Genomic DNA, 19,667 nt, shown 5'->3' with positions numbered 1-19,667 from the left:
GGGTCCGGCATTCTCAGATGGCTGGATGCGCGTGGATGAACACCGGGCTCTGATCAGGTTATCAATTTGGATAGACAGCTCCATGAATTCAAATAGGTCTCTCCCCTCGTTACGACAGGCGAGTTCTGCTTGCAGCTCGTGGTTCAGACCTTTGCGGTAGAGGAGCTTGAGGGGTCTCTCTTCCCAGCCCGCCTGAGCTGCAAGGGTGCAAAATGCTAGCACATACTACGCTGTGCTGAGGTTTCCCTGGGAAATGTTCAGAAGGTGCTCCTCTGCACTCTCTCCTCCAGCGGCATGTTCGAATATGCTGCAAAACTGGGTGATGAAGTGATTGAAGGAGTGGAACGCGGTGCCATCCTCCCTCCATACCGCAGTGGCCCAGTCTAGAGCCCTCCCGGTGAGTAGGGTGCAAACGAGTGCTATCCGGCTGGCTTCCGTGGGGTAGAGAGATGGTTGTTGTGTCACAAATAAGGAACACTGCATCAGAAAACCCTTGCATTTCGCCGGATCACCATCAAATTTCTCCGGGAAGGAAATCCGCGTGTTAGCGGCCGCGAAGGCTGCACGGGAGGTTGCGGAGATGTCCTGCAAACTTTGCAGGGCTGTGACAAGTTCACCCGTGAGCGAGGTGAGACGAGCCAACTGTTGGGAGTGGTCGCCGGTTTGCTGAGCTTGGGAGAAGAGCTCCGTTGTGAACTGCGAGGCAGCAGCTGGATCACTTTGCGGCGAAGTCTTCTGTAATGATACATCGTGAGACGGAGGATCCATTTCCACGCTTTATTATAACACTCATGGTACAGCAGGCTTGGGTCAGAATCTGCAAACACAAAAATGTAGGTGAGGCAGAGATCGGAATCAGTAACACGGACAGAAGGTCAGGACAGGCGGCAGACAATCGTAAAACAGAGCAAAAACAGAACAAAGTCAGAAACCAGGAAGACACAGGAAACAAATGCTCAGACCGATAGCAGAGGCAAATCGAGACTTCGCACAGAGGTCAAGTTCAAGGCTGCTTAAATAGGAAGTGAGTAATTGGAGCCAGGTGGCGGTGTAATCAGTCTCGGTGAGCGGGTGCTGGGAGGTGTAGTCCGGAAGCTGTTAGTACTCAGGCGAAGTTTCCCTCTGGTGGCGATCGGGGGACGAGGCAGGTGCTTCAGCCATGACAGGATTAATAATGGTTCAGAATGAAGAGTCTTTCAATAATGTTTACTTTTTAATTTAAAAATGACTTTGTGTGACTGTGTTTTAAAATGCTGCAAATGATTCGGACTTCATTCCAGTGGAAGAAAGTGACAGTGTGACTGAGATGATTTATTAGTTACACTGAGAGGATGTCTGTAACATGTCTCATAAGGTTTTTGTAAGAGGAATCCACTATTCTGTCTCACTGTGTGTGACGAGCGCAGTAATACACAGCTGTGTCTTCAGTCTGCATGTTCTGTCCTCCAATTGTTATTGTGTTAGTAGAAGTGTCTCTGGAGATGCTGAACTTATTTTTCAGTTTCTCACTGTAAGCTGTACCCCCACCCCGGCCGATGTATCCAATCCACTCCAGAGCTTTTCCTGCAGGTTGTCGAATCCAAGCTGTATAATAGCTCGTAAGTGAATATGAAACCTTGCACTGGATGGAGAGACTCTGGCCTGGCTGGACTGTCATGGAAGCAGGCTGAGTCAGTTCCTCACCATGCACATCTGTGGAGGAAAACACATGGTGATATCTCACACAATATATGCTGCACCTTTATTCTTCATCTAGTAAATGAATGAATTTGATAAAGCACTCACAAGAAGCAGCTGCCAGCAGGAGCAGTAGAGATGTAGAGAACATGGTGTGTGTTGTTTGGACTGGAGTCTTCTCTGTTCTCCAAAGTTTAACACACACCATCACATCATATAAATAGAGTGAGATCCAGCTCTGACACTTGGATTTGTTTATCTGCTGATGATGGGAGGAGAATGTATCTGAAATGTATTTAAATCATGAGGAGGAGATTCATCTAATGGAGGATGTGTTGGTTTATAAACTCAACTCTTTCTCTTTGTAGTTGTTAAAAGGTTTCCTTACAATATACATCATTCAACTGCCTAAAGACTAGATAAAGTTTTATTATGTCTTAGTAGTTAAACCCAGAATTCAAGAGGATGAATTTTCTTTTTTACATGACTGTAAATGTATTGACACGTGAATTAATAATATTTCATTAGTATAAACGTCTAGACCAGGGGTCGGCAACCCGCGGCTCCGGAGCCGCAAGTGGCTGTTTCATCCCTCTGCTGCGGCTCCCTGTAGATTTGGAAAATAAATATTTAATTTAAATTTATTTTATTTTACTTAGTTTTAAAAAAAAAATGTAATTCTAAATTTTAAGATTATGATGCTCTTGTAACATTACAATAAACCGTGTTTAATTTTTTTGTCGCTCAAAATATGCGTCATAACTGCCGACTTGCGAAATCCGGCACACAGAAGCAGACGCATTTTTGGTTTGCTGCAGCCAGCAAGTTAAAATTTTGATGTCATGCAGGGCTGTCAAGTGTCACGCATTGAGAGTGACAGTCACGCATTTGGGTCTTTTGTCACGCTCCCCGCCACACATTCTATCTCTCACGCAGAATAACTTTTTGACTATTTATTATATATTTAATATGCCGCAGCGCCCAAAATGTATCAGTCCGCTGTCTCTATGGAACCGGGCAGGAATAAAGCGCATCTCAGTTCTTAGTCGAGCCTGACATTTATCAGCCAATCAAAAAAAGAGGCTACACAATAGCCAATCAGAAAATAGCCCTATCTGGGAAAGATTTAACGCAACAACCAATGAAAAAAATTAGGGGGGGGTGCAGATGTCACGCTTGCCTGCCTTCAAAACTTGAGAGCCCTGGTCATTAATACGAAGAGGACTTAATTAGACATTAAACATTTTATTTGAAAGTAACCTTCAACCCAGTGTCTTTGTTGTTAAGGTTAGTTAAAATATTAAAATATTTTTGTTTGCTTTAAGAAATACAATTTTGTTTACTCGGTAGCAGTTCATTGATTTCATAAATGCAACACACTACAATTTTTTCTATACTTTCCATAAAGGTAAAAAAACGATATTTGCAGTGTTCTCTTCATTTTAGATGTCAAAAGGGTTTTGTGGCTCCCTGTGTTTTTTTTTTCTGTGGGAAACGGGTCCAAATGGCTCTTTGAGTGTTTAAGGTTGCCGACCCCTGGTCTAGACAATGTTCAGAACAGTCCAGTAAAAGTCAGCAAGTGGTAACATGTAAGTCAGAGACACTGTAAACATTTTGGTTCTTTCACCTCCATGAATCTGAAAATGTGGGTTTGTCATGTGTCTATAGTAAGTCTGTGTTTTTGTACTGATGTCTAAGGGGAAGTATCACTGTGTGTCACAGGCGCAGTAATAAACTGCAGTGTCTTCTGTCCTCATGCTGTTCATCTGCAGATACACCTGCTTCTTACTGTTGTCTCTGGAGATGGTGAAGCGACCCTGAACAGCACTGGAGTAAAACTTCCTATCACTATCATCCTCGATAATTGCAACAAATTCCAGCCCTTTTCCAGGCGCCTGTCTGATCCAAGCCATCCAGTAGCTACTAATGTCTAATCCAGAGGCTGTGCAGGTCAGTTTATGAGACTGATCAGGTTTGATGATCACTGGATCAGACTCGATCAGTGTCTGACTGCAGGAATCTGAAATAGAAGAATAATCAAAGGTAGGAATTAACATTAAATATAGAACAAAACAAAATATTTTTTAAATAATGTAATAAATAATACTAACATTGAATGAAGATTGCTAGAGTAAAGTAACTCAAAACTCTGTCTAGTCCCATCTCAAAGAATTAAAATGATTCCTGCTGCTGTAAATGAACACAAACTGCTGCTATGTTGTTGGGCTGAATGTTTCAGCATAAATGGTTCAAACACAGGATTTGGTTTGCATGACACACCCACTAGAGATAGGAACATCATGTGTTTCAGACAAAACATTGCTGTGTTGAGTGCAGCTCTGCAGCTGTTAATCACACACACACCCCGTTTCATCTCCATATCAATTTAATGTGGAAAATAATTTAGCTGTTTGTTATTATTAATAATGATATGAACGTGTTGTGATGTAATTAACGCTTTCCTGAACTACACTGAACATTATAATCAAACCGTGTAACCGAACATGACTTTCATTCTGGTATAGGCTGAAACCCTCTAGAGGCTTTATCTGATGAATCCAGAGAGAAAGAGCTGAGAAGATTCTAGATCAGGTGTTTTTAAATCCTAAAGATTTGTAATCTCTAGTGAGCAGAATAGAAAGCTGAAATCTAATATCACAACAGCTAGACGTTGAAACTATACTTTCTTCTTCTTCTTCTTTCTTAATCAAAAGTCTAAAATAATCTGCTTCAAGAAATGGAATCAGGAGTGAATCAGGTGACTCGTCTTCTCTAAATTGCCCCTCGGTGTGAATGAGTGTGTGAATGTGTAACATGACCAGAATGTACGATCAGTGTTCCTGGGATGGACTCTGGAGCCTGCACTCTGACCCAATAAAACACTTCCTAATGATGACCGAGTGACTGAATACATTACCCTGATTATTGTCTGGTGATACTGAATGATTATATGATTAGTTACAGTATATATATCCTTACACCTCTAATTCCAGTAGTTTTGTTCTCTATTAATAAGAGCACAGACATTTGTTCTCTTCTGGACTCCTGAACACATAAAACCTGCAGACGCAGACGGGGAAAATGAGCTGCAGTTTATTTACAGAGTCATTTAAAGAACCGGAATATGAACATGTCTGAATCTGAACTTGGGGTGAGCAAGAGGATGTTTTTGTATTATAACAGGGTGAATTTCAGCTGTTCACTTCACTTGTTTAACACTTCAGCTGTTAAATTTCATAGTTTCATGAATCCATCTTGAAAACAAGCAGCTGCTGCCCCCTACAGGTTATTTTTAATTCCAGGAGTTTGTAGTAGTGATGCTGCAGTAAACATCTACATTTCAGTTTGATCTCTCGTCAGATTCTGTGCTGCTGAACAGACTCTGTGTTTCTAAATTCAGGAAATGAACCATCGACCTGTAGTGTTCCTGCAGCTGGCATCACAATCAGGAGGAATAAAAGCATGAATAGTACAGTATATAGTCCCAACTAGTCATCACAATCATTGTCCTAGAGCTGATTTACCTCCAGTCAAATACTTAAAGACATCATAATGTAAATACGGAGCGTCCATGACCACTATGGAGATGTTCAACCCACAACCACACGCTGCTCACTGACTCCTTCCAACAACAAGAAATAAACATTCTCTATACAGAAATCTTCATCATATCAAACACTGCAGATATTTTATCTTCTAATTAAATGTTCTCAATCAATTTGTAATTCAATGTATTCCTAATTGTTTGAGAAGTTTTTAAATAATGTATGAAGTGTTTGGAATGTAGGGATTAGTTACTCAGTAAAATGTAGTTACTACTTAATTAAAGAAGTGAATTGTGATGAGGTTTTTGTGCAGCACTGCAGCTTGTTGTGTCATTGTGTGGTCTTCGAGCGCAGTAATACACAGCTGTGTCTTCAGTCTGCATGTTCTGTCCTCTCAGTGTCACCGTGCTGCTGGAGGCATCTTTAGAAATACTGAACTTGCTTTTTAGAGACTCTTTATGATACGTGCTTCCACCTCCCCAAATGTGGTTTATCCATTCCAGAGTTTTCCCTGCAGGTTGTCGAATCCAAGCTGTGGCGTAGCTGTTATCAGTAACTGAGTAACCGGATACTTTACAGCTGAGGATTAAAGAATCTCCAGGCTTTAACATCACTGAGGTGTCCTGAGTGAGCTCTACTGCACATTCCACATCTGAAAAAAAGACATGTCACAATTCCAGTCAAAAATCTATGTACAGTAGGTTATAACTGCAGGAATTTACTAGCAGCTCTGAGATCATTAGTGAAGTGAAACTCACAGGATGAAGCTGCCAGCAGCAGCAAAACTGGAAGGAACATCGTATAACTAAAAGCAGTGCTAAACTCTCCAGAGCCCACAGTGACCGTGGCTGATATTTCTCTATATGTAGCTGTAAGGGGAACATTTTACATATTCATTTGCATATCGTTATGCTGGTTTTCTTTTTAGTCCATCACTGTGGATCAACTGTAACATCCAGAAAAACGTTCTGTTTTTTTTTTCACAAACTGTAATTCTTCAGGTGAAACATGGATTCCTCTAGATGTAAAAACCTCCTCATCTTATGAACATTTCTAATTTGTGATTATAAATCTATAATATTAGGAACATTAAGAGATGTTGTCAGGTGAATTTATGTGAAGTGAACACACTCTTCATATCAGCATATTCGGTAAGGAGTAAAACACACGTGTGTGTTGTTATAGGACAATAATCAAGGACCAGGTGGTGTGATGTCAGGAATTGTAGAGGTGGTGGATGCAGGTGCTGATAATTTATTATATAAAGTAAAAACAAAACCCATGAAATTGTGTAATTCTGCACCCTTTGGCTCTACTGTGACATAAAGTTACTGCTACAAACCTGAAGATAATTATTTTCTAATAATCAATGGCACTGATTACTATGATCGCTTTTCCTTTTATACAGCAGCAGTCTGTAAACGGTGACAATTTATTTATTAATCTAAGAAGAATATGGTGAACTCTTTTCACGTTTATAGTTACAGTTCTTGTTGTGATAATTTTGCAAAATACACGTTGGTGATAAACGTTAGTGAATATTCTGTAAATGTTATTTATTTCCCTTGTTGTTTCTTTCAGGAAATTATGACTATAAGAGACAGTCTCAGTGTTCAATGTCTCACAGAAAGACTTAGAAATTGTGGAGTGTCTAGCTGTGACTGGGGATATGAGAATATGTTGTACTTTAATGAAGCCTACAATGTTACAGTATATTTGTTAAGCTGTAGCGCCACCTGCAGATCTTGTGAAAATGGCCTCTACATTGAATACGATTTTCTCTTTGACCACATATGAGATTTTTAATAAACAGCAGAATCCTGGGCACTCAAACCAGTCACCTGCAGATACACCATGTTTTTGGAGTTGTCTCTGGTAATTTCTAAATGTCCCTCAATATCTTTGGTGTATATTGTTTTACTGGCATCAGACCAGATAACCCCAATCCATTCTAGAGCTTTTCCAGCTTGTTGTCTGATCCAGTTGTCTGATCCACACTTGCTCAGACATGTTTACACAAATTCTAATTTGTTGATGTGATTATTATTAGACAAAAACACTACTTTATATAAAGTTCAGGAAAGTGTTGAGATTATAATAGTCTTTATGATGTGCAGCAATATTAGAGAAATAATAATATGGATTTAAATCAACATCATTAACTTAAACAAATAACTAGATTGAAGTGTTTTGTGATCATTTGTGGGATCATTTTTTTAATTTAACCTTGGATCGATCAGTGTTGTGTCTTGTGTCCTGTTATTGTGAACATCGAAGGAGGAGTTTTTGTACAGGGATGTTGTTTATTCATCTCACTGTGGTTGCCGAGCGCAGTAATACACAGCTGTGTCTTCAGTCTGCATGTTCTGTCCTGTTAATGTCACTGTGCTGCTGGACGTGTCTCTGGAAACCTGAAACCTGCTTTTCAGTTTCTCACTGTAGTAAGTGTTACCACTACCACATATCTCTCCGATCCATTACAGAGTTTTTCCTGCAGGTTGTCGTATCCAGTGTGTACAGTAGCTGCTATCAGTTACTGAATATCCAGACACTTTACAGGTCAGAGTCAGTGACTGACCAGGAGTTAATACTGTGGATCCGGTCTGGATCAGCTCAACACTGTGAACACCTGTTAAAGAAAAGTTATTTTAATGATGTAAAAGCAAAAAGCTTTAAGGAACCAAAACTGTATTACATGTCAAATGTAAAAACACTTACAGTGTACGGCTGCCAGCAGCAGCAGCAGTAGGGATGTAGAGATCATGGTGTGTGTTGGAGCAGAAGAAGTAAAAGCTCTTGGTCTTTGTTGCTTAAATATATAACAGAGAAGGACATTTGCATAGAGACACTCCTTATCTTATTGTCAACATGGGATGGATTCTTATATATAAATATAAATGAGAAAACCTCCTCATCTTTTAAACATGTCTGTATTTTTTAGAGATATCTATCACTGCAGCTTGAGTTTATGTTTGAACCAATAAGAAGCTTAAGTCAGGTGTTAATGAGTAAGTTTATACACTATCAGGTGTTTTCAGGTGAATTTATAAAAAGAAAACTTACAGAAATTTATATTCATTTAGAACAGGAAACTTTATTTCTGTTCATTTATAATTCTGTTTAATTTAGAACCTTACATTATAACAGCATTATAAAATACATCTTGTCATGTTACTGAGAAACCTCACAACCACAGGAGGATGTAGTTACATAAATTATAGTGTTTTATTTGTCCAACCTGTGTTTAACAACCCAAATAACTAATCACACATTATGGAAAGAGTGAAAAAGAAGAGAAAATGTAGATATTTGTCTGATAATGACTGATACTGAATGAGTCTCATACAGAATGCAGTTTGTGGAGTCACTTTTTTTCACTTTATTTGTTGAGCTCTGCTGCCTCCTTCAGTTGTTTCAGTTATTGAACCTCAGACTATGAGAACAGACTGTGTGTTAAACACAACACACAGCTGGAAACATGCTGTATTATTCCTGAATCCACTCATTAAACACTGATTCCAACTGCTGGTTAAAAATCCTGTAAAATGAAGGGATTAATAATGGTTCAGAATGAAGACTCTTTCAATAATGTTTTCTTTTTTATTTAAAAATGACTTTGTGTGGCTGTGTTTTAAAATGCTGCAAACGATTCTGACTTCATTCCAGTGGAAGAAAGTGAAAGTGTGACTGAGATGATTTATTAGTTACACTGAGAGGATGTCTGTAACATGTCTCATAAGGTTTTTGTAAGAGGAATCCACTATTCTGTCTCACTGTGGTTCACGAGCGCAGTAATACACAGCTGTGTCTTCAGTCTGCATGTTCTGTCCTCCAATTGTTATTGTGTTAGTAGAAGTGTCTCTGGAGATGCTGAACTTATTTTTCAGTTTGTCACTGTAAGCTGTACTCCCACCACTCCAGCTGATGCGTCCAATCCACTCCAGAGCTTTTCCTGCAGGTTGTCGAATCCAAGCTGTACTGTAGCTCGTAACTGAATATGAAACCTTGCACTGGATGGAGAGACTCTGGCCTGGCTGGACTGTCATGGAAGCAGGCTGAGTCAGTTCCTCACCATGCACATCTGTGGAGGAAAACACATGGTGATATCTCACACAATATATGCTGCACCTTTATTCTTCATCTAGTAAATGAATGAATTTGATAAAGCACTCACAAGAAGCAGCTGCCAGCAGGAGCAGTAGAGATGTAGAGAACATGGTGTGTGTTGTTTGGACTGGAGTCTTCTCTGTTCTCCAAAGTTTAACAGACACCATCACATCATATAAATAGAGTGAGATCCAGCTCTGACACTTGGATTTGTTTATCTGCTGATGATGGGAGGAGAATGTATCTGAAATGTATTTAAATCATGAGGAGGAGATTCATCTGATGGAGGATGTGTTGGTTTATAAACTCAACTTTCAACAAGATTTTTTATTTGGAACGTTGTCTTTGAAGTTGTAAACTTGTTTTCTCACAATATTTATGCTATAATTGATCTAAACAATAACTGTAACATTTCTAAAAACACAGATTATTGTAGTTAAATATGAATCAGTTTTGTAGAATCCCAATAATCAAATATCTGTCCGGTGAGTTAAATGAAGCTGGAGAACGATTATAATGTATAAAGTGAGAGAGTTTCTTTACAAAGACTGACATCTAGAGGCACATAAAGAATTATAATTATAATAATAACTTAAATTGTGAGTTACACCGACATCCACTTCAGCAAGCTGCACAAAAGCTTTGGAATAGATTGGTGTGGTATTAATGATGTATTAACTGTGTATTCACTTGTGTTCAGGACAACAATTTATTTTAATGTTGAGACAAAGATGAAACTTTATGTAGATATCTTTGTACTACAGAAGTGTCTTAGCTCTGCTAGCTCATATATACCAGACCCCTCTGGGGACATGTGTACTGCAGAGAGAGGAAAATGACCAGGGATGTTTTTGTACAGGGCTTCAGTGAGTTTGTAGTGTTGTGTGTCTGGCACAGTAATACACAGCCGTGTCCTCGACCTGAAAGTTTTGTCCTCTTAAATAAACTGTGCTGCTGGATTTGTCCTGGCTGAGACTGATCTTGCTCTTCATCGTGTCTTTGAGATCAGTGCTATCACCGCTACACAGATATCTGAGCCATTCCAGTGCTTTTCCAGCAGGTTGCCGTATCCAGTTAATACAATAATGCGACACTGAGATCTTACAAGAGATGGAGAACGACTCTCCAGGCTTCACCAGCACAGAGTCTGTCTGAGTGAGCTCCACCATTAATGTTCTTCCTCTTAGAAGAATTGGTCTTAGAGTGAAATGAACAAAACACTAACGTGTCTCTGTGATTAACTGAACTGAACATGTTCAATCAACAATCGTCTAAAATGAGCCTCACACGATAGTCACAGTTTCTGTGTTCAGAAGGTGTTAGTTAAATTTCTAGAACAGAAGCTGTGTATATTGAGACTGGGGTGTGTGTATTAGGACTGTGATGTGTGTATTACAGTGTGTATTGGGACTGTGATGTGTGTATTACAGTGTGTATTGGGACTGTGATGTGTGTATTACAGTGTTTATTGGGACTGGGATGTCTACTAGTTTGTTGGTTTAAGGAACAGTCAGAAACACATTAACACAGCGTTAACACACAAGTGTTTTCAGAAGCATGAAAAAAGGTTTTATGTATATTTTTAAAAAATTTGTTTATGCTATACCCACATTTGAGTCATAGCCAGATATATTTATAGATAATTGGAGCAGAAAACAGATACAGAGTGTTTATCTCTCTATGAATTATAAGTGAAGCAACTTCAGTTAGTTCAGTTTCAATGTGTGTCTGGTTTTTGTACAGCTGCTTTCAGCTCCAGTCACTGTGGGGTCTCGGGCGCAGTAATAAACCGCAGGGTCCTCTGTCCTCAGGGTCTTGGCCTCTAAGTACTGTGTGCTTGCTGAGACGTCTTCAGAGAGGAGAAAATACCCTTTCACTGAGTCTGCGTATGTGGGTTCATCTGTTGTACCAGAGTTCACATATCCAAGCCATTCCAGAGCTTTCCCTGGTTTCTGTCTGATCCAGTGCATGAGGTACTCAGTCATATCAAAGCCGTGTATCTTACAGGAGATCTTCACAGTTTCTCCAGGTCTCTTTACCACAGCAGGAGACTGGTCCAGTCTGATCTCATCACTGCTGACACCTAGCAGATAAAACATAACAAAGATCATCATCAACACAGTCAAGATATTCTGAGGGAAGAAATATACAGTACAGAAGTCTCAGGTACCTTTGGTTAACATTATAACAAAGATGTAGTACTGAGTGACCCTCAGCCCCATCATCATGCTCTTTGATTCAGTCGTGTGTCACAAACTTCGGGTGAGCAAGAGGCTGTTTTTTTTATAACAGAGTGAATTTGCATAAACACACTTCAGCTGTTTAGATTTCATAGTTTCATGAATCCTTCTCAAAAACAAGCAGCTGCTGCCCCCTACAGGTGCAGATACAAAATATTATAATGTTCTGGCTGTCAGAAAAAAAGGAGGGATTCAGAAACTGAACATTTTTATCAGCAAGGTTTAAAAGAGAGAAAACACTCAGATACAGTATCAGCAGTAACATAGTAAATAATTTGGATTTCTAATCATTCATTCATTGATTCATTCATTCATTCATTCATTTTCTACCGCTTATCCGAACTATTCTCAGGCGTCATCGGTCATCGAGGTAGGATACACCCTGCACGGAGTGCCAACCCATCACAGGGCACACACATGCATTTACATTTACTTCCATAGGTCTCAATCTGTGAATTCAATTTAATTCATTTGCATAGCACATTTAACAATAGATATCGTCTCAAAGCAGCTTTTATAGAAAAATAAAATAGTTTAAAATTGAGATAAATATTTATCTTTAACATTTATCCTTAATGAGCAAGTCTGTGGCAACAAGTCAAGAACATTTTTTTAAGATGATATGAAGAAGAAACCTTGTGTCAGGAAATAGGGGTGTCTTCAAGGATTAAAAGACCCAAATGCAGGGATAACATAAAGGGTATTATTAAGGGAAAAAAATGACAAAGGGCTAGAAACACTAGGAACAGATACAGATTCCTGCTGCTGTAAATGAATACAAACTGCTGCTATGTTGTTGGGCTGAATGTTTCAGCATAAATGGTTCAAACACAGGATTTGGTTTGCATGACACACCCACTAGAGATATAAAAACATCCACAGAGGAAAAGACGAGAGGAGAAAAAGCTTCCTGTAAAACTCCGGGTGTGTTTCATGCTGTCAGCTTCATCACTGCTCTTTAGTCATTAGATCTCATGTCTTTTTAGTCCATCACTGTGGATCACTGGAACATCCAGAAGAACATTCTGGCCTTTTCAGAAACTGTCATTGATAATCTGTGTGTCTAATAAAAACTAAATTTAATTAAAGAAATAATTCAGGTCACAAATCATTGCTGATTACTCATTAAACACTGATCCTATAGTCTTTTTCAATTGTTTTCTTTTTTATTTAAAAATGACTTTGTGTGACTGTGTTTTAAAATGCTACCAACGATTAGGACTTCATTCATGAAGTGTTACTGAGATGATTTATTAGTCACACTGAGAGGATGTCTGTAACATGTCTCATAAGGTTTTTGCAAGAGGAATCCACTATCCACCGTCTGTAGTTTTCAGATTTATTTATACTAGACAAATGTTGACCACATGAAGACTTTTCCAAGGCCAAGACACTTTTTTCAAATGTAATAACAAATAAACTTTAAACTTAAATTTGCTTTAATGACTGTGAGTTAAGTAGCTCTCTGATATGTATCACTTCCGCATGACTGCTACTGCATGTGCTTGAATATACAAAATTTTGAAGATTTTATTTATTACATTTTATTTGTTAAAATAAGCAAACACATAAAGGTCTAAAATCATGAAACATAAAGGTTCATCATTGACATGACCAAATGCAGACTAAAGGGAGATCATCACAGCATGACCTTGGTTTTTGTACAGCTGTACCAGTAATCTGAATGACTGTGGCTCTCGGGCACAGTAATACACAGCTGTGTCCTCAGTCTGAAAGTTTTGCCCCTTTAAAAACACTGTGCTGCTGGAAACGTCTGCAGAGAAACTGATTTTGTTCTTGAGTGAGTCTTTTACAGAAGAGCTGCTGCTACACACATATCCGATATATTCCATAGCCTTGGATGGCGTTTGTCGAATCCAGTATGGACAGTAGCTGGATATTGAAAACCCAGAGAATTTACAGGAGATGGTAAACACCTCTCCAGGTCGAACCACTATATTATCTGACTGAGTAAATTCAACCGAATCCACACCTGTAAAGAGCAACACAGAATCAAATGCTTTGTTTGACGATACAGTCAATGCTCTTTCATATCCATAAGAGATGCACAATGAAATAAAAACAGTTATTTTAGTGAGTGAAAAAACTGCACTTACAGGACACAGCTGTTAGAAACAGCAGGAGACAGATGGAGCTCATGGTGATTTGATTAGCACTGGGTACGGCTGCTGATCCAGAATCTCCACAGTTCAGAGAGCTTTTTATTATGTCTCTGTTCCTGACTTGATGAGAAAAAGAGAGAGGAGGGAGGAGACACAGGCTTATATGCAAATTTCTCATATTGTGTTTTAATCGTAAGCATCATCCTTTTTCATTCACATTCTCAGAAGAGGACTTGCAGTCTCTGCTCACTTTATTCAACAATTTGAAATTTTGCCTACTCCATACACACCTAATTGAAAGGAAATAGTATACATTTATACAGTCTCCAGCTTCTTACTATCAATCGGTATGATTTTCTCCGTCTCTCTATAATATTTATCATTTCCTACAATTATGTAGAAGTGAATCCCACTGGACAAGGAACAATGACTCAGTAGGCTGCAGGACAGTAATCTGGTCATGATCAATCTTAATCATAACTTAATTATAATGTGATGTAGAGATGTCAGTGTTTATTTTCTTGATTTAAAAAGTATACATTAAAAAAAATCTAATTGTAGTTTAAAATTTAGCACTACAATCACATCAAATCAACTGACAGAAAGCTAGCTGATGTCATCTTCTAACACTTCTGAGAAAGCTAGAAGGCGAAACATGGATTTCTCTAGATGTAAAAACCTTCTCATCTCATGAACATCTCTAATCTGTGATTTTAAATCTATAAAATTTGGAACATTAAGAGACATTCTCATGTAAATTTATATGAAGTGAACACACTCTTTATATCAGCATATTCAGTAAGAAGTAAAATACATGGAGTGTGTTGTTATAGGACAATAATCAAGGACCAGCTGGTGTGATGTCAGGAATTGTAGAGGTTCTGGATGCAGGTGCTGATAATTTGTTGTGTAAAGTACAAACAAAACACATGAAATTGTGTAATTCTGCACCCTTTGGTTCTACTGTGACATGAAATTACTGCTTCAAAAATTAATGCCACTGATTATTCAGCCTGATATAATCACTTTTCCTCTTATACAGCAGCAGTCTCTGAATGGTTCCGATTTATCTATTAATTAAAAAAGAATATGGTGAACTCTTTTTACATTTAAACTAACAGTTAATGTTGTAGAACTTTTGTGAAATGTATGTATTCAATAATCATGAATTGAAAGTCGACTATTTTTCTGTCAATGTTATTTATTTCCCTATTTATTGTTCCTTTGTGGGAATTTGTTTATAAGTGACAGTCTCAGTGTTCATTGTCTCACAGAAACACACTGAAATTATGGAGTATCGAGATCTGACTGAGGATATGTTGTAATTTAAGAAAACCTAAAATGTTACAGCATATTTGTTAAGCCTTACCACCACCTACAGATGAAAATGGCCTCTATATTGAATGCACTTTTTTCCTTTACTACATCTGGGGAAAGATTTTGGATGGCACATGAACATGTTTGTACCACTATGATGTCTAGCACAATAAATAAAAAGCAATATCCTGGGCACTCAAACCAGTCAAACCAGAATGAATCTGAAATGTATTTAAATCATGATGAGGAGATTCATCTGATGGAGGAAATGTGAATCATATGTAGAAACAGCCATCAAGAATTATATACAAATTTTACCTTTAAGGATTATTATCTATGACTGAGAAGATTGGGATTATGATAATAGAACAAGTTTTACCTTTCTATAGTCATGGAATAATGCTCTCACACTTTCTCACATATGTTCACACAAATTCTAATTTGTTGATGGGATTAGTATTAGTTAAAAATACAACAGTATATAAAGTTCAGGATTGTGATATTATTATAATAGTCTTTATGATGTGCAGCAATAAATATTATGGATTTAAATGAACTTAAACAAATAACTAGCTTGAAATTTTCTGTGATCATTCGCAGGATTATTGTTTTTTATTTAGACTCGAATAGATTAGTGTTGTGTCTTGTGTCACACTGAATGAGAGGTTTTTGTACAGGGATGTTATTTATTTGTCTCGCTGTGGCGTAACGAGCGCAGTAATACACAGCTGTGTCTTCAGTCTGCATGTTCTGTCCTGTTAATGTCACTGTGCTGCTGGACGTGTCTCTGGAAACCTGAAACCTGCTTTTCAGTTTCTCACTGTAGTAAGTTTCACCACCAGAACATATCTCTCCGATCCATTCCAGAGTTTTTCCTGCAGGTTGTCGTATCCAGTCTGTACAGTAGCTGCCATCAGTTAATGAATATCCAGACACTTTACAGGTCAGAGTCAGTGACTGACCAGGAGTTAATACTGTGGATCCGGTCTGGATCAGCTCAACACTGTGAACACCTGTTAAAGAAAGGTTATTTTAATGATGTAAAAGCAAAAAGCTTTAAGGAACCAAAACTGTATTACATGTCAAATGTAAAAACTCTTACAGTGTACGGCTGCCAGCAGCAGCAGCAGTAGGGATGTAGAGATCATGGTGTGTGTTGGAGCAGAAGAAGTAAAAGCTCTTGGTCTTTGTTGCTTAAATATATAACAGAGCAGGACATTTGCATAGAGACACTCCTTATCTTAGGGTCAACATGGGATGGATTCTTATATATAAATATAAATGAGAAAACCTCCTCATCTTTTAAACATGTCTGTATTTTTTAGAGATATCTATCACTGCAGCTTGAGTTTATGTTTGAACCAATAAGAAGCTTAAGGCAGGTGTTAATGAGTAAGTTTATACACTATCAGGTGTTTTCAGGTGAAAAAGAAAACTCACAGAAATTATTATTCATCTAGAACAGGAAACTTTATTTCTATTCATTTATCATTCTGTTTAATTTAGAACCTTACATTATAACAGCATTATAAAATACATCTTGTCATGTTACTGAGAAACCTCACAACCACAGGAGGATGTAGTTACATAAATTATAGTGTTTTTATTTGTCCAACCTGTGTTTAACAACCCAAATAACTAATCACACATTATGGAAAGAGTGAAAAAGAAGAGAAAATGTAGATATTTGTCTGATAATGACTGATACTGAATGAGTCTCATACAGAATGCAGTTTGTGGATTCACGTTTTTTCACTTTATTTGTTGAGCTCTGCTGCCTCCTTCAGTTGTTTCAGTTATTGAACCTCAGACTATGAGAACAGACTGTGTGTTAAACACAACACACTGCTGGAAACATGCTGTATTATTCCTGAATCCACTCATTAAACACTGATTCCAACTGCTGTGTAAAAATCCTGTAAAATGAAGGGATTAATAATGGCTCAGAATGAAGACTCTATCAATAATGTTTTCTTTTTTATTTAAAAATGACTTTGTGTGACTGTGTTTTAAAATGCTGCAAATGATTCTGACTTCATTCCAGTAGAAGAAAGTGAAAGTGTGACTGAGATGATTTATTAGTTACACTGAGAGGATGTCTGTAACATGTCTCATAAGGTTTTTGTAAGAGGAATCCACTATTCTGTCTCACTGTGGTTCACGAGCGCAGTAATATACAGCTGTGTCTTCAGTCTGCATGTTCTGTCCTCCAATTGTTATTGTGTTAGTAGAAGTGTCTCTGGAGATGCTGAACTTATTTTTCAGTTTGTCACTGTAAGCTGTACCCCCTCCACTGCTGATGCGTCCAATCCACTCCAGAGCTTTTCCTGCAGGTTGTCGAATCCAAGCTGTATCATAGCTCGTAACTGAATATGAAACCTTGCACTGGATGGAGAGACTCTGGCCTGGCTGGACTGTCATGGAAGCAGGCTGAGTCAGTTCCACACCATGCACATCTGTGGAGGAAAACACATGGTGATATCTCACACAATATATGCTGCACATTTACACTTCATCTACTAAATTAATGAATTTGATAAAGCACTCACAAGAAGCAGCTGCCAGCAGGAGCAGTAGAGATGTAGAGAACATGGTGTGTGTTGTTTGGACTGGAGTCTTCTCTGTTCTCCAAAGTTTAACAGACACCATCACATCATATAAATAGAGTGAGATCCAGCTCTGACACTTGGATTTGTTTATCTGCTGATGATGGGAGGAGATTGTATCTGAGATGTATTTAAAGGAGGATGTGTGGGTTCATAAACTCAACTCTTTCTCTTTGTAGTTGTTAAAAGGTTTCCTTACAATATTCATCCTATAATTGATCTTATATTGTGATTTACATCATTCAATTTCTAGCATGAAGTAGTTAATGCTTATAAGCCTGTTATATAAAAGACGTTTAATTCCTGTAGAAGCCGTGAGGGTGTACTTATATTTTCACACATGGCTTCTCCATATTAGCTTTATTTTTGTTAAATAAATAATGGCATGATGTAATATGTCATGTGTTCTTGTTCATCTGAGGTTTTATTACCTGATTTTAAGACCTGCTAAAAACTAGATTATTTTTTTATTATGTCTTAATAGTTAAACCCAGAATTCAAGAGGGTGCACTTTCTTTTTCACATGACTGCAAAAATGTTGAGAAGTAAATTAATGATCTTTCATCAGTATAAATGTCCAATGTTCAGAATAGTGCAGTAAAAGTCAGCAGCAAAAATTTCATTCACATTCAAGAATCTCCAAATGTAGGTTTGTCACGTGTCTATAGTAAGTCTGTGTTTTTGTATTGATGTCTAAGGGGAAGTATCACTGTGTGTGACGGGCGCAGTAATAAACTGCAGTGTCTTCTGTCCTCATGCTGTTCATCTGCAGATACACCTGCTTCTTACTGTCGTCTCTGGAGATGGTGAAGCGGCCTTTAACAGCATTAGAGTAATATATGCTACTGCCGTGGATAGTTGCAACCCATTCCAGCCCTTTTCCAGGTCCCTGTCTGATCCAAGCCATGTAATAGCTACCAAAGTTAAATCCAGAGGCTGTGCAGGTCAGTTTATGAGACTGATCAGGTTTGATGGTCACTGGATCAGACTCGATCAGTGTCTGACTGCAGGAATCTGAAATAGAAGAATATATAAAAGTAGGAGTTAAAGTTAAAAATGAATGAATTTAAAATATTTTAATTCTTTAATAATTAATACTAACATTGAATGAAGATTGATAGAGTAAAGTAACTCAAAACTCTGCCTAGTCCCATCTCAAAGAATTAAAATGATTCCTGCTGCTGTAAATGAACACAAACTGCTGCTATGTTGTTGGGCTGAATGTTTCAGCATAAATGGTTCAAACACAGGATTTGGTTTGCATGACACACCCACTAGAGATATAAAAACATCATGTGTTTCAGACAAAACATTGCTGTGTTGAGTGCAGCTCTGCAGCTGTTAATCACACACACACCCCGTTTCATCTCCATATCAATTTAATGTGGAAAATAATTCAGCTGTTTGTTATTATTAATAATGATATGAACGTGTTGTGATGTAATTAACGCTTCCTGAACTACATTGAACATTATAATCAAACCGTGTAACCGAACATGACGTTAATTCTGGTATAGGCTGAAACCCTCTAGAGGATTTATCTGACGAATCCAGAGAGAAAGAGCTGAGAAGATTCTAGATCAGGTGTTTTTAAATCCTAAAGAATTGTAATCTCTAGTGAGCAGAAGAGAAAGCTGAAATCTAATATCACAACAGCTAGATGTTGAAACTATTCTTTATTCTTCTTCTTCTTTCTTAATCAAAAGTCTAAAATAATCTGCTTCAAGAAATGGAATCAGGAGTGAAGCAGGTGACTCGTCTTCTGTAAATTGCCCCTCGGTGTGAATGAGTGTGTGAATGTGTAACATGACCAGAATGTACGCTCAGTGTTCCTGGGATGGACTCTGGAGCCTGCACTCTGACCCAATTAAACACTTCCTAATGATGACCGAGTGACTGAATACATTACCCTGATTATTGTCTGGTGATACTGAATGATTATATGATTAGTTACAGTATATATATCCTTACACCTCTAATTCCAGTAGTTTTGTTCTCTATTAATAAGAGCACAGACATTTGTTCTCTTCTGGACTCCTGAACACATAAAAC

The 19,667-nt window shown here is 38.0% G+C and overlaps 7 gene segments (V, D, J or C); all 7 read right to left on the bottom strand.

Annotated features, from left to right (window-relative positions):
- Positions 1-1,013: 1,013 nt before the first annotated feature.
- LOC132861659 (immunoglobulin heavy variable 3-7-like) lies at positions 1,014-3,840 on the bottom strand. The segment is given in 3 exon segments: positions 1,014-1,151; positions 3,402-3,697; positions 3,789-3,840. Coding segments are annotated over 3 exon segments (486 nt in total).
- A 1,427-nt stretch (positions 3,841-5,267) lies between these two features.
- LOC132861658 (Ig heavy chain V region 914-like) lies at positions 5,268-6,020 on the bottom strand. The segment is given in 3 exon segments: positions 5,268-5,299; positions 5,572-5,874; positions 5,981-6,020. Coding segments are annotated over 3 exon segments (375 nt in total).
- Positions 6,021-11,035: 5,015 nt separating this feature from the next.
- LOC132861657 (immunoglobulin heavy variable 1-3-like) lies at positions 11,036-11,551 on the bottom strand. The segment is given in 2 exon segments: positions 11,036-11,412; positions 11,500-11,551. Coding segments are annotated over 2 exon segments (429 nt in total).
- Positions 11,552-13,194: 1,643 nt separating this feature from the next.
- On the bottom strand, positions 13,195-13,788 carry LOC132861655 (Ig heavy chain V region 914-like). The segment is given in 2 exon segments: positions 13,195-13,562; positions 13,687-13,788. Coding segments are annotated over 2 exon segments (411 nt in total).
- Positions 13,789-15,621: 1,833 nt separating this feature from the next.
- Positions 15,622-16,157, bottom strand: LOC132861654 (Ig heavy chain V region 914-like). The segment is given in 2 exon segments: positions 15,622-16,022; positions 16,112-16,157. Coding segments are annotated over 2 exon segments (447 nt in total).
- A 1,012-nt stretch (positions 16,158-17,169) lies between these two features.
- LOC132860958 (Ig heavy chain V region 914-like) lies at positions 17,170-17,719 on the bottom strand (the record flags this gene model as incomplete). The annotated part of the segment is given in 2 exon segments: positions 17,170-17,465; positions 17,559-17,719. Coding segments are annotated over 2 exon segments (396 nt in total), but the record flags the coding sequence as incomplete, so codon positions are not given.
- A 393-nt stretch (positions 17,720-18,112) lies between these two features.
- On the bottom strand, positions 18,113-18,814 carry LOC132861653 (Ig heavy chain V region 914-like). The segment is given in 3 exon segments: positions 18,113-18,142; positions 18,340-18,629; positions 18,718-18,814. Coding segments are annotated over 3 exon segments (372 nt in total).
- Between the last annotated feature and the right edge of the window lie 853 nt (positions 18,815-19,667).

Source organism: Tachysurus vachellii, chromosome 18 (genome assembly GCF_030014155.1).
Source record: "Tachysurus vachellii isolate PV-2020 chromosome 18, HZAU_Pvac_v1, whole genome shotgun sequence".
In the NCBI taxonomy this organism is placed as follows: Eukaryota; Metazoa; Chordata; class Actinopteri; order Siluriformes; family Bagridae; genus Tachysurus; species Tachysurus vachellii.
This window is presented reverse-complemented; position numbering and strand designations above follow the sequence as displayed.